The sequence below is a fragment of the Portunus trituberculatus genome, chromosome 28, assembly GCF_017591435.1.
Source record: "Portunus trituberculatus isolate SZX2019 chromosome 28, ASM1759143v1, whole genome shotgun sequence".
In the NCBI taxonomy this organism is placed as follows: Eukaryota; Metazoa; Arthropoda; class Malacostraca; order Decapoda; family Portunidae; genus Portunus; species Portunus trituberculatus.
In genome coordinates this window covers 4,524,170-4,538,956 of record NC_059282.1, presented here as the reverse complement: position 1 = coordinate 4,538,956, position 14,787 = coordinate 4,524,170, and the positions used below count along the sequence as shown (strand labels likewise).

General features: G+C 39.1%; 2 protein-coding genes across 2 annotated transcripts in view; both read left to right on the top strand.

Moving 5' to 3' along the window:
• LOC123510162 (probable chitinase 10) overlaps positions 1-8,793 on the top strand; it is a 55,748-nt gene extending 46,955 nt beyond the window's left edge. Inside the window, exons 9-19 of the mRNA XM_045265028.1 lie at positions 57-225; positions 1,023-1,261; positions 1,657-1,859; positions 2,204-2,439; positions 2,682-2,828; positions 3,182-3,330; positions 3,787-3,934; positions 4,655-4,840; positions 5,427-5,549; positions 6,581-6,785; positions 8,096-8,793. Of these exons, the coding sequence (XP_045120963.1) occupies positions 57-225; positions 1,023-1,261; positions 1,657-1,859; positions 2,204-2,439; positions 2,682-2,828; positions 3,182-3,330; positions 3,787-3,934; positions 4,655-4,840; positions 5,427-5,549; positions 6,581-6,785; positions 8,096-8,307 (2,017 nt within the window). The 3' untranslated portion in view covers positions 8,308-8,793. The remainder of the gene's footprint in view (positions 1-56; positions 226-1,022; positions 1,262-1,656; positions 1,860-2,203; positions 2,440-2,681; positions 2,829-3,181; positions 3,331-3,786; positions 3,935-4,654; positions 4,841-5,426; positions 5,550-6,580; positions 6,786-8,095) is intronic.
• A 2,239-nt stretch (positions 8,794-11,032) lies between these two features.
• Positions 11,033-14,121, top strand: LOC123510151. The gene is made up of 4 exons (XM_045265014.1): positions 11,033-11,133; positions 11,638-11,919; positions 12,668-12,780; positions 13,422-14,121. The coding sequence occupies exons 2-4, from the start codon at positions 11,701-11,703 to the stop codon at positions 13,645-13,647; spliced, it is 558 nt and encodes a 185-aa protein (XP_045120949.1). The 5' UTR covers positions 11,033-11,133; positions 11,638-11,700; the 3' UTR covers positions 13,648-14,121.
• The last annotated feature ends 666 nt before the right edge of the window (positions 14,122-14,787 follow it).

The following is a 14,787-nucleotide window of genomic DNA, read 5'->3' as shown; positions in this document are numbered from 1 at the left end:
ATGTAAAAATGAGATTAAATTATAACACCTTCCTCACTTGCATTGCCTCTTCTCAGGTGGGCCAAGCTGGGAGCACCAAAGGAGAAGCTGATCATCGGCATGCCAACCTACGGCCGCACCTTCACTCTCTCCAACCCAGCACGCAACTCGGTCAACTCCCCAGCCAGCGGTGGAGGCGAGGCAGGGAAGTACACAGGCGAGGAAGGATTCATGGCATACTATGAGGTGAGAGGGACGAAAGGATTGGTTTCATGGTTTTTGTTTGGTTCCTGGGTTTCTGTGAGATGATTGGCAGGTTTGAAGTGGTAAGAGAGAATGAGAAGTGATGTGAGCGAAGGACTATTATGTTAACTTGGGCATAAATTGGTGTCAGTTTTTCATTCCTTTTGTACTGTGAGGTGATTGACAGGTTTGCAATTGTGAGAGAGAGAAGTGATGAGAGGGAAAGTCTGTTATGTTTATTCTGGCATAAATTGGTCTCTTGGTTTTTGTTTTGGCTTACTATGAGATGATTGACAGGTTTGAAGTGGTGAGAGAGAGTGATAAGAGAAAGAGGAGAGAATTTTTATGTTTACCAAGTCACAAATTGGTCTTAGATTTTGTTTGGTCTCTGGTTTGCTGTGAGGTGATTGGCAGGTTTGAAATGGAATTGATGAGAGGAAAGGACTATCATGTTTAATTAGGCATAAATAGCTCTCATGGTTTTTGTTTGCTTTCTGGCTTACCGTGAGGTGATTGACAAGTTTGAAATGGTGATAAGAGAAAGGAAAGGAGTGTTGCATTTATACTTATAGCTGGATGTAACTGAATGCCTGAAACCCTCAAGTCTTAACATCTATAACTGTCTATTAATCCCTCATAAAACCCTAATAAACCCTAGAAGAACACCTCATAAGCCCAGAGAGTCTTAAAACACACTTGTAATCTCTTCTATAATCTTGATAAACCTAAAAAAAAAACATCTTGAAAACCATGGCAGTCTTAAAACACACCTATAACTGTCTATTAATCTGTTTTATCAGGTATGTGAGCACCTACGGACTGGAGGTGAGTACATCTGGCACGAGGAGATGCAGGTGCCGTACATGGTGAAGGGCAAGCTCTGGGTTGGCTTTGATGACGAGCGCGCCATTCGGAACAAGATGAACTGGCTCAAGAAGGGAGGATTTGGAGGCGCAATGGTCTGGACGGTGGACATGGACGACTTTACCGGTGAAGTCTGCGGTGGTGGTGTCAAGTACCCTCTCATCGGTATCATGACGTGAGTGTTTTGGGTTGTCGGTTCTTGTGGAGTAAAAGTTGTAGCTTTCTCTGTATCTTGGGAAAGAGTGTAAGATCATGAATTTGGCTGGTTGTGTTTTAGATTACCATGATGTGAGTGTTAGTGGGTTTTTGTGAGGGGGTGAAATTTGTGGTGTCTCTGTTATCGAAGAAAGAATAGTGAGGGAAGGAGTTTTTCTTTGATCTGTATTCAATTATCATGATGTGAGTGTTTGTGGGTTCTTCTGAGGGAGTCAAATTTGTAGTTATCTCTTCATTAACTAAAAAAACTAATAATAATTTCATTAAACTGAGCCACATTTAAATGAGCACTCATCCTTACATACCCTTCACATGCATCTAATCTTATTCATCTCATCCTGCGATCCTTCACAGAGAGGAGCTGCTGGGAAGACCACGAGGAGGCAAGGATGTGGACTGGGCAGCGGTGACCAAGACCTCCATTGCGAGACCCACTACCCTGCCACCACCCATCTCTGTTAACCCCATGGAGGTGATCCGGGAGTACCAAGCCACTCTAAAGCAACAGCAGATCAGCTCACGTATTGACATCATTGACATCTTACCTGAACTGCCAAGTGAGTCACAGGGAAAGAACACAAGGCAACATGAAGTGCTAGATATGTTGTTTTTTGTGAGTTAGTGATATATTTGAAGTGAGAGATGCACTGTAGTTTAAGGGACAAAAAAGAAAAGGTAAGTACAGGTTTGGTGTAGGAAAATGAGTAAAGTGGTAGTATGATAGATCTTTTCACATTTCCTCTTATCTTCTCTAAATCTTTCTTCAAACCTTGCCAAACATCCACACATCCTGTCTGAACCCCTAATCCTTACATCCTTACAAACTTTTCCCAATGCCCACACCTTCTCTTATCCTCTTATCCTCAACCTTTACTGATACACTACTTTTACCCCCCTACAGAGGATGCCCCTAAGGTAATGTGCTACTTCACCTCATGGTCTGTCAAGAGGCCTGGCGCTGGAAGGTTCGAGGTGGAAAGTATCGATCCCTTCCTCTGCACCCATGTTATCTATGCCTTTGGTGGGATGGATAACTACCGCCTGGCTCCGGGTCACCCCTCTGATGTTGGCGACGGATTCAAGGACGGAACTTACACTCGCCTCATGAAGCTCAAGGAAAAGAACCCGAATCTCAAGGTAAACTCAGCGGGGAAACTTAGAATTGTGAAAGAGTTTGGTGTGTAATAATGAAGTCCTTTCTGACCCTTACTTAAAAGCTGCCAATCTCTACTATTCATAACAACCATCCACAAATATTGCCTTCACCTATCTTTAAGGGAACTAGCATTTGAAGTGGGACTTTTTTAATCATGTGTTCCCTTGTTTGGTTTCCCCCTTACATAAATAAAAAAAATCCTCTTCATCCTTCATCCTTCCAGATCCTGTTGGCCCTCGGTGGATGGTCTTTTGGATCCAAGCCTTTCCAGGACCTTGTTTCAAGCCAGTACAGAATGAACGGCTTTGTGTACGACTCCCTGGAATTCCTTCGCACTCATGAGTTTGATGGACTGGACATTGACTGGGAGGTGAGAGAGAGAGAGAGAGAGAAGAAAGATTTAGTAAGAAGATTTTTACGTGTCTTAAAGATTGTGTATGTATTCGTGTGTGAGAGAGAGAGAGAGAATTTTTTATGGAGTTTGTTTTTGTGTGTGCTTGTGTTTGTGTTTGTGTTTGTGTGTGGGGCTCCTCATCATCAGTTTGCCATCACCTTTCTGAACTCAAACATTACTCTTTTCTCTCATCATTGTCCCTCATCCTCTCTCTTCAGTACAGTACTATCTTCTCATCACTGCCCCTCCTCATACATCCCTTATCCTTTCTCTTTAGTGCTATCTTGTCATCACTCCTTTCTCACACATTACTCATCTTCCCTCTACAGTACCCAAGAGGACCAGACGACAAGGCAAACTATGTGAATCTTCTCAAGGAACTTCGTATTGCCTTTGAAGGAGAGGCATCATCCACTGGCCATTCCCGTCTCCTCCTCTCTGCCGCTGTACCTGCCTCCTTTGAAGCTCTGGCTGCTGGGTATGTGCTTAAGGGTGTTTTTGTGCCTTTTTGCCTTGTTTTGTGTCTATCTTTGATTTGTATGGTTGATATAAAATTGTGGAGGTGTAAGGATATTCTGTAAGGTTGTTGAAAGGAAAACATTAAACCCTGCAGTACCATGATGCATTTCCATATTCATTCTTCTTGCTATTTGATGATTTAATACAACTTCGGAAACTTATGTGAGGATTAAAATAGTGAAGACTGTAGCCATTTATCTTCTAACCTCTATAGACCCTTCCTAATGTCAATCAAATTATACACAAATCTCAAGGTAAAAAAATGTCCCATTACTCAAGGGGTTAACATAAAGAAAGCTGTTGGGTGTGTGTGTGTATGTGTTTGTTGTGTTTCTATCTTGCATTTAAGTGTGTGTGTTGCGTCCATGTATGTAAAATGTTGCTACATCATCTTATCTTTTCTGCCTCCTTTTAGCTATGATGTGCCAGAGATCAGCAAGTACCTGGACTACATCAACGTCATGTCCTACGATTTCCATGGCATGTGGGACAACGTGGTGGGACACAACTCTCCCCTGCTGCCCCTCGAGACAGCCTCCTCCTACCAGAAGAAGCTGACCATGGTAAGTGTTGGTGGTGGTGGTGGTGGTGATAGGTTAATAGAGGTAATAATACTGAGGAATGTCCAAATGTATAGTTTTTTTGGACTAATATTACTTTTTTCTTTTGTTTTTTTAGGGTTTAGAATGATTTGAGGGTGTAATGTATAATTTGATTGATAAATACTTAAGTGCATTTAGGTTATTCAGTGTCAATGTTAATGTGAATTTCTGTTTTTATTAGAAGTGTGAATTATCTGGAAAATCCTGTTCAATAAGTACGTAGTTTAATGCAAGCTCTAAAAACAACATGCAGATAAGAACATGATATAATGAATTTAATGCAGTTCTTCAGTAATAATAGCCTCGATGATAAACCTAAGAAGCAAAGAATACAAATCAGAATGCAGAACTTATTACAGGCTTTCAGTAACAACAATCTTGATAGAAAATTGTAACATAGATAAGATACATTAAGCTCCTTGCCTGCTTCTGTATTTCCAACTTCCAATGACTTGACTATTTAAGAGGGATGTTTCTCTTTCTAACTCTCTTGGACCTGCAAGAGAACTGGCAACTAAGTTGGCCTTTTTATTTATTTATTTATTAATTTTGTTTATTTAGTTTTTGTTGCCCTTGGTCATCTTTCCCCTCTTACATAAAAAAAGTGAAAATAAAAGTTATTCTACATGAGACACCCTGTGACAATGATATCCTAGACACTCACCCTTTCTCCCCCCACAGGACTACAGTGTCAAGGAGTGGATGAAACAGGGGGCACCAGCACAGAAGATCATGGTCGGAATGCCAATGTACGGTCGCTCCTTCACCCTCAAGAACACCACACAGTTTGACATTGGAGCTGAGGTGATGGGAGGTGGACATGCTGGCCGGTACACGCAGGAGGAGGGATTCATGGCTTACTATGAGGTATGAAATGTGAATAGAGGTTAATTATATAGTTTTGAGGTTAAGTAAAGAAAGAGGGAGAGTGATTAGTTTTCTAGTGTTGGTCTTCTGTTGAATTATAGTCTCTGGGTAAAGTGAGGATTAAGGGAGAAAAATAATCAGTTTTTTTTATGTTGGCTTCTGTTGAATTGTGGAGTTTTCTTTTGAAATGGGCATAAGAGAAGGTATATAATTTGTTCTTGAAGGTTCGTTTCTGTTGAATTATAGCATTTCTTACTGAAATAAAGGAAAAAAAGAAAAGGAAATGAATGTTTTTAAATGTTGTTTCTTGATTAAGCAGAACTAATCGCATTTAAAGAGGCTAGCTAAGTTATGGGACATTTGACACAATCAACATAATATTGCATTGAAATTATCTTAATTTGTGAATGAGAAATAAGATAAAATGGTGTCCAAAATAGAAGAAAATTAATCTATAAGACATGACATGGGAACAGAAAGGCAAAATTTAAAAGGTATAAACAAAAGATACAAAAAGACACATCCATGCTAATAAAGCTCTGAAGCAACCACAGTAGAACACAAGTGAAGTCCGCCTCTCCCTCAGGTGTGTGACTTCCTGTACGAGGAGAACACTACGCTGGTGTGGGACAACGAGCAGCAGGTTCCCTTCGCCTACAATGGGGATCAGTGGATCGGCTTTGATGATGAGCGCTCTCTTGGTGTTAAGGTGAGAGACTCTTCTTCCTGTGGCTCTTTGGAATTGCATTTATGATTTTATTTATTTATTTATTATTGTTATTATTATTTTGTTTGATTTCACTTCATTATTATTATTTTTATGGGGTGATGGAAATCCCTCACAAAAATAATATAACTGATTTTTCTCATTCTTCTGTGATGTACTACTACTACTACTACTACTACTACTACTACTACTACTACTACTACTACTACTACTACTACTACTACTACTACTACTACTACTACTACTACTACTACTACTACTACTACTACTACTACTACTAGAAATTCTTTGTAGAAATTCAAACAAATGATCCTCATGACTCTTGTAGAAAGGAGAAGATACCACTCATAACTAACACCTGGAGAAATAAGCATAGAGAACCTTCATAACTGACACTTGTAGAAATAGGAATAAATAAACCTGGCCATTTTAGAAATAAGAAAGAGATATCCTTGTAGTTAACTCTCATTTGAACCTAACCTAACATAACATAACATAACCCAACCCAACCCAACCCAACCCAATCCAACCTGAACCATGCTTATCCTAACCTCATAATTAACTCTTATAAAAAAAACCCAACCTAACCTACCCATATCCTATCCTACATATCTTAACCTAACCTAACTAGCCCTTATACAAACCCAAATGGAGAAACACCTTTGAAAACCTCGCAAATCATCTCTGTAGCCTTGGAAAATATTCGTGCATGGTGAAAGAGAAGAGCATTTTAACCCTTTCAGTACTGGGATGTAATTTTATCCTAAGATTTGTGTATGATTAGACCATTTTGATGACACTAGGAAGGATGTATGGAGGTCAGAGGATAAGTGGCCACAATCTTCACTATTTTAATTCCAACACAAATTTCTGAAGCTGTATCAAATCACCAAATAGTAACTAGAAGGAATTTAAAAACACATCCTGGTACTGAAGGGGTTAAGAAAGTTTTTACAATTCTAGAGGCAGTGACAAAATTTCTGACCTGACCCTCCTTTTCCACTCCTCTACAGGGTGACTGGCTCAAGACGAAGGGTCTGGGTGGAGTGATGATCTGGAGTGTTGACATGGATGACTTCCGAGGCAACTGTGGCACTGGCAAGTACCCGCTGCTTGCCTCACTCAATGAAATGATTTCCAACTACTCTGTGGCACTCACCTATGAGGGCCCCTATGAGAACACTGGCACTCTGCATGGAACCAGTGCCAAGAAGGACCGTGAGTGTTGTTGTTGTTGTTGTTAAGAAAGATTGCTTTGTTGGTGTTGCAAAAAATTATTATTGTTTTGTTAGTGTTGCAAAGAAAGGTTGCTGTTTTGGTAGTGTTGCAAAAATAGTTTGTTTATATTGTTTTTGCTGCCAGGAAAGACTGTATTTGTTGTTGGTGTTATTTTGTTTGTGCTTTTATGTTTTTGTTATTATATAGTATAAGTAGCTAGTTAAAAAAAAAGTTTATTTGTTAATATATTTTTTTGTTTAGTGTCAAGTGTGCTATATTTGTCAATGTTTTGTTATTTATTTATTAATGTTATTTCATCTCATTTTACTTTCCCTCATTTCCAAGCAACTGATATTTTCTCTTTTCCATTCACTTCCCTCTTTCCTTCCCTTTCTTTCCCTTCCCTCCTCTTCTGTCCCATTCCCTTCCTGTCCCTTCCCCTTCCCCCTTCCCTTCCCTTCCTTCCCTTCCCTTCCCTTCATCCTAATGTGCTTACTTCTACATTTCACTTTCATAATTTGCATCCTGGAGTTTCAAATTTCCCTCCTTAATCCACCTACCCTTACCTGGCCTCCACTTTCCCTTAATTGGCTTACCTGAAGGCATTTTAATTTCCCCTTTGAATGTTTAGATGGTTTCCCCTTTTCCCTTCCTCCCCATATCCCCTTTCTCCTTTCTCTTCTCTCTTCTTTCTCTCCTCCACATCCTCGTTCTTTGTTCTCTTTGTGGTTCATAGATTGTCTCTTTTCCTTTTCCTCATCTTTCTTTCTCCTTCCTTTCATGCTGGTCTTTCTTCTCTCCCTCCTCTGCTTTCTTTCTCTTCTTGTTCTACTTCCTCCTTCTCTCTTGTCTTTTTCCCTCGTTTAGTGTGATTCTTTGTATTTCCTTTTATCTTTTATCTTTCCTTAGTTTTATTCCCTCTTTTTCTTTATCTTAGCTAATGCAGTGTCTTGCTTTTCCTCTTATTTTTTATCTTTTTGTTATTTAAATTCAGACTTTTCTTTATGGTAGCTAATTCAGTCTCTTACTTTTTCCTTTTATCTTTTACCCTTCCTTAGTTTTGTTCCAATTTTTTTCCTTATGTTAACTAAATTCAATGTCTCTTTCCCTTTCCAGTGACTCTTAATTCAATTTCTTTTTTTCCCTTCTCATTTTTCCTTATGTTAACTAATGCAATATATCTTTTTCTCTTTTCAGTTACTTTTTTTTTTTCCTTCCCATTTTTGTCTATGGTAACTAATGCAGTGTCCCTTTTTTTCCCTTTACAATCAGTGACTCTTAATTCCAATCCTGTCTTTTCTTTCCCTCAGCCAATGTGATTTCCTGCGACGAGGCGGACGGACACATCAGCTACTATGAAGACAAGCAGGACTGCACACGTTATTTCATGTGTGAGGGGGAGAGGAAGCACCACATGCCCTGCCCTGTCAACCTGGTGTTCAATGCAGCCCAGAGCGTGTGTGACTGGCCTGAGAATGTCCCTGGGTGTGAGACGGCCATTTCCAACCCTGCAGCGCGGTGAACATTTTCAAACACTGATTCTTTTTAGCTTTTAATGTGAAATTTCTCTATCGGATTTTTTTTCTCTGGTTGGTTTTGTTTTTTTTATATGAATTGCAAACTTTTAAGGTCTTCTATATATGAGAATGTTTGTTTTCTTTTGGTTTTTATGATTTTTTGTATATATTTACAAATTATTAGTTTTGTTATTTTTATTTTATTATTTTTAGATGAGATAGGTAAAGTACGGAAGAAAATTATTATTATTTTTTTTTATTCATTTACGAATGAGGAAAGGATCTGATCGAGAGAAAAAAAAACAAGAAAAGATCATTGTCGTTTACTTCACAAGATCAGATAAGGCATTGAAATATCGTCTTTTATTTATCTGTATTTCATTTATCGTTATATCCTTTATCATATATAATTAAACGTATAACAAATGCATGACTTCTATTACGTATGAATGTGTATGAATTTTTTTTTTTTGTGATAATCCTCCATTACATAATTATTTTTTTTCTCTTCTGGCCAATTTTCATATACAATAGAATTTCTTGGTCATGCAAGCTACAGTTCTGTCTGTCACCCACACGCCTTGTATTTATTCTGTTCTGCCTAGCGTTCCTCTTGTAATTCCTGGGATGCTGTGTTGTCTTGTTCCGTACCGTCAATGGGAAATAGATAGATAATGTTAAAACAGATACATCCTCTCCCAATCTCGTCACTTTCACTTGACTGTGACGATGGGGATTTTACTTGACAATGGGAAAAAAATAAGGGAAAAAAAAACACATGCAACTTTCTGTCTTCCTTTCTTTTAATTTCCTTTTTTCTTCTTTGTATAATAGTTAATTTTTTTGTCTTATGATCTAACTGTTTCCTTTCTTTGTTTTCATTTTTTTCAAGTCAATTCAAATGTGCATTTTTTCTTTCTTTTCCTGTATTACTCATTTCACTTCAATGGATAAACACACACACACACAAACACACACACAAACACACACACACACACAAATACAGCTGAAAAAAATAATACTTATGTTGTATTATACACATAGCAGCAAGACAATAATAGAAAATATGCTACATAATTTAGCCATAGAAAAAATAAATGAATATATATATCGTATAATAAAATGCATACACGAAAAAAGGAGACTTATCAAAGGTATACATTCTGATTGCTGGATTTGAAAGATGTATTGCCTGAATTTACCCTGCCCCCCCTCCAACCACCCTTATCTTTACCCTCCATACCCAACCATAGAGTGTCCAGCAGTGTTTACTAAGACTGTGAAATAAATGTAAATATGGTTTTTAATTTCATCTTGTTTTCTTCAACTATATCCTTTTGTCTCCATTTTTATTTATCATTATTAGATGTGAAGATTATGGGGAGATTTGAATAGGATAAATGAAGAGAGTAAAAATGACAGACTTGAAATAAGGTATGAAAAGAAGTGTTAAATGTTAGGAAAATGTTGGAAAAAGAGGTGAAGAGAAACACAGGTACAGGGAAGTGAGTTTCTCTTAACCTCCTCCTCCAACTTGTCTGAATGTCTGAACGTTGGAAGAATATTTAAGAACAGAAACACAAGAATATGAAGCAAGAATTAAGCCATCAGACCTTGCATGTGCCAGTCTTTGCTTATTTTCACCTATCATCCACAAATCAATGTAATGTTCTTTTTAAGCTCCCTAATGACTAACAACTTGATTACTGAGCCTATTCTGAAAACTCAGTTCCTTGCTATCAGATGAAGAGGAGAGAGTCTGATGATGATTGACATGAGTAGAACATTTAATGAAGATAGATTGATTGATGTTAAAGATAAATAGAAAAGTGTTAGGTGCGAGAGAGATGATAGACAGAAAAGATGAGAGCGAAATATTTGATGAAAAGTGTTAGACGGTACAGGAAAAGAAGCCAGGGAAAAAGAGAAGTGGATGAACATTTGATAAAGAAAGACTGAGAGATAGAGATGCGAGAAGAGTCTTAGAAAAAATATTCAATGGAGATAAGAGCTTTAGATGCTACAGGAAGAGAAGATCTGAAAAAAGAGTACTTGACAAAAAGAATAAGACCTAAATTGGAGAGATAAGTAGAGTTAGAGATACGAGAAGAGTCTTGGAAGAATATTTAATGAAGATAAGAGTGTTAGATGCTACAGGAAGAGAAGACATGAAAAAAAGAGTACTTGACAAAAAGAATAAGACCTAGATTGGAGAGAGAGAGAGAGAGAGAGAGAGAGAGAGAGATGCAAGAAGAATATTTGACGAAGTGAAGTTATCGACTATAGATGCTACAGGAAGAGAACACATTAAAAGAATATTTTACAAAGAGAATAAGGTCGAGATCGGCGAGATATCAGGCTGAAGAGAAGACCAGAGAAAGGATAAGATGAAGTGTGAAGAGAATTAGAAGCGTGGATGACTTATACACGAGAGAAATGGATGACACAAAAGATGGATAGTAATGGTTGAAGAAAATGGATGATAGAAAGAAAATATAGAAAGAGATGACAATAATGGAAGGACAGGGAACTGGAGGAATGGATGGTAGAGATGATACAAGAACAGCTGAGAGAGAGAGAGAGAGAGAGAGAGATTCCCAGCTAGAAAGGGAAAACGCATAATGAGAGAAAGGCCTGAGTTTAAAGAGAGAGAGAGAGAGAGAGAGAGAGAGAGAGAGAGAGAAACCCCAATCAAAGTACGATAATCACTACATCTCTTGACCAATTGCCTGTGACGTCATCATTACTTTTCCCCTTATAAGGAGCACCTGGACAGATTGAACCTCAGTGTGATTCAAACCGTGGTACAGGAACTTCCAGCGGCCTGCCAGGTGAGTTTAAAGGTGTACCTACATCCTTTTTGTTACTATTTTTCTTATATTTCTCTGGTAACTCTGGAACTCCCTGCCTGCTTCTGTATTTCCATCTTCCTACGATCTGACTTCTTTTAAGAGTGACATCAAGACATCTGTCCCTGACTTTTGACTAATTCTTGGATCTTTAAGGGAACTAGCAATAAAATGGTTTTTTTTTTTTTTTTTTTTTGCTGTTTGGTTGCCCAGGGCCTGCTCTCCCTCTTGCATTAAAAAAAAGATCTCCAAGTCTCCATCACCTCCTTCTATTAGACACCCCAACACCACCCTTACCATCTCTCTCTCTCTCTCTCTCTCTCTCTCTCTCTCTCTTAAAACCCTTAAAATGGAATCCGATACCAAACGAGAGAATGAAAGCACACAAACTAAAAAGAACATCAAAGAAACGTTACTTAAACATCCATAATAAACCACAATAACTACTTCCATAACGTCATCTAATTTCCCCATGAACTCCCCCAGGTACGAAGAGAAAAAGAATCAAACTCCACGGAAGCCAATCCAAACCTTCTAAAAACCTACAACATGACGATCAACTACCTCAACGAGACTGCCATCAGGACCCCGGGCGGCGCTGGGGCAACTGCGGGGTCTATTACTCTTCAGGTCGCCAATCTACTGTGGGGAATCGCTGCCGTCCTCCCAGCAGCCATGGGGCGTAGAAGGAGACATGCCCCGGGCTCCTCTCAGTTCTTCAAGCAGCAGGAGGAGGAAGGGGGCTTGCTCAGGAATGTTTTGTTCAAGGTACGTGGTTGTGAAGGGCTGCTGATGGTGACAATAGTGAAGGGTTGGGAACTGTGAGGTTGTAAGGTAGGGGATGGTGATGGTGATGGATGGGTTGTGAAGGGGTTGTAATGGTGATGATAGTGTTTTTTTCTCTTCTTTTTCAAGGGTACATAAGTTGACGATACAAAAGTCAAAGAGATTTCAGAGTATTGGTGGTTGTGAAGTTGTACGGTACGAGGTGGTGATGGTGGGGTTGTGACGGGGTTGTAATGGTGATGATAGTGTTTCTTTTAAAGGGTATGGTAGTTAAAGAGATGGAGTTAGCGGTTCAGAGTGGTGGTGGTTGTGGTGGTGCTATTTAAAATGTGATTGGGTTGTGAGGTTGTGAGGTAGGAGGGGGTGATGGTGCGGTTGTGAAGGGGTAGTTATGGTGGTAATGGTATTTTTCTCTTCATTTTTGAGGGTACATAAGTTAAAGATACAAAGTTATTGTTTCCAGTGGTGATGGTGGTTGTGGTACTAAAAATGTGGTTTATGTGGTATTTGTGGCGGTGGTGGTCATAGTGGTGTCATGTATTCCTTCTGTCCCATCCACTAATCCACATCACCTTTCCATTCATCCACCTTTTCACTCTAATTTTCTAACCCATCCACACATTCATTCACTCATCCCATCCATTCATCCACCTCTTCACTCTAATTCGTCTAACTCATCCACTCAGTACATCCATCAATTCACGCTTCCCTTCTTCTGCGTCTTCGTCAGGTTCTGGATGACTTGGATAGCCCGTCCTGCCTCCCCCTGGCCCTGTGTCACGCCGCCACCCTGCCTGAGAGTTTACGGACACCTGACCACCGCGCCATTGTCTCCCTCCTCAGGTAAGTCTTGGTTGGTTATCAGGTGTTCCTTAGTGGACTCGTGTTTGTCTTGTATGTATTTTTTTTTCTTTTTATTTTATTGATTGTGGTTCATGATTTTTTGTTGCATGTTTTCTCCAACGTTTATTTTTTTTTGTTTCATCTGTGTTTGTGTCTTTTCTTTTGTTCTGTTCTCCATTTACATTTCTTTTTTTCATTTATCACTAGTAATTTTTCTCTCTCTCACTTATCTCATCCTTTTTACAACTCTCAAGTTTTTCATCTATGTATAATCAAATCTCTCGTTCCTCCTCCTCTCAGTTTTGTCTTCTTTAGATATTTCTTTTCCTTCTATTCATCACTTGTAACTCTTTCTCTCTTATCTTTTCTTTCATGCGTTAATCTCTTTTTCCATTTTTCTCTTCGTACATCCCATCATTCATTAGTCCTGTCCAACAATCTCTTTCCCTAATCTTTCCTCTCTCATTCATCACTAACTTTCTCTTTTACTTTTTCCATTTACAATCTAACCATTCACAGTTCTTCCTTCAGTCTCGTCCCAACCAAATCAAAATTACTTCCTTTCCAATCAAATATAGTTTTTTCTCATCCCTTCTTAACCTACAACACTCAGATTTTGTTTCTACTATTCCTTCACTCAGTCCCGAAACAGCCTTCCCCGTCGCCTGGCCAGACATCACCAAGCCCGCTGCCAAGTACCAATACGCAGCTTTCCTTGGACAATGGGCGGGAAGCTCCGGGGTGCCTGAGGAGTGTCGCCGCGTGTTCCCCACCTGCAGTTTGTCAGGCGCCGATGTGATCAATCTTGTGGCCAGTTGGAAGCTTCCGTGCAAAGATGAGGCCACGGCTAACAAGATCGAGCAGTGAAGAGTGTGTTAGAGGATTGGGTGGTGCGATAGAACACCGAGAGATAAGATAGAATAGTTGATAGTAAGATATCGCAGTTAATAATAAGATATAACGACCAATAGTAATCTAGAGCAATGAATGACGATATAAAGCAGTAGATAATAAGATAGAGCGACAAATAACAGTCTGGTTGAAAGATAGGATAGAATTGATAAAACTCGGATATCTGATTAACATTTAGGAAGCAGTGAAGTTCTGTGTTCTAGTTAGACATACTCAGGTTGATATACGCGTAGTTTCATGTATAGCCCCTTTTTTGTGTTGTTTATTATGCATTGTATAGTTAATAGTGTAGCAAAGGGTTGTATGACATGTGAATACAGTCTTTCCGTCTCTGTTTTTGTCAATACTCGTGTCATTTGTTGTTTTGTTACTGTGTATTTGTTACTAACACGTTGAGCTTTTGATTAAAGAAGATTTGTACTATTATTATTATTTTGTGTTTTTTTCTTTTTTTGTATCTTATTGTTTTCGTTGTGATGCAGTAAGAAATTGTTATTGATCCAAGAATATTACTGCTGAGAAAATGAAAGAAAGGAGGAAAAGAGGAAACACACACACACACACACACACACACACACACACACACACACACACACACACACGCGCGCGTAGTATAGTGGTTAGCACACTTGGCTCACAACCGAGAAGGCCCGGGTTCGAGTTCCGGGCGCAGCGAAACAAATGGGCAAGCCTCCGTGTAACCCCTGTTCACCAAGCAGCAAGTAGGTACGGTATGTAACTGGAGGGGTTGTGGCCTCGCTTTCCCGGTGTGTGGAGTGTGGTGTGGTCTCAGTCCAACCCATAGATCGGTCTATGAGCTATGAACTTGCTCCGGCTGGCTGGGTGACCAATAGACGACCATGGTGAATTACACACACACACACACACACACACACACACACACACACACACACACACATACGACAAACGTTACAAATGTTAAGAAAATACTTATAGATAAAAGAAACATATACGTGAGCATATAAACGAATATCAATTAAACCAGAAGTAAATTAATAAAGAAAAGAATTAGTAGATAAATAAGAAAAAAAAACATTCCTCATCACATAATTGTGTATCGTTAAAAAGACGAAA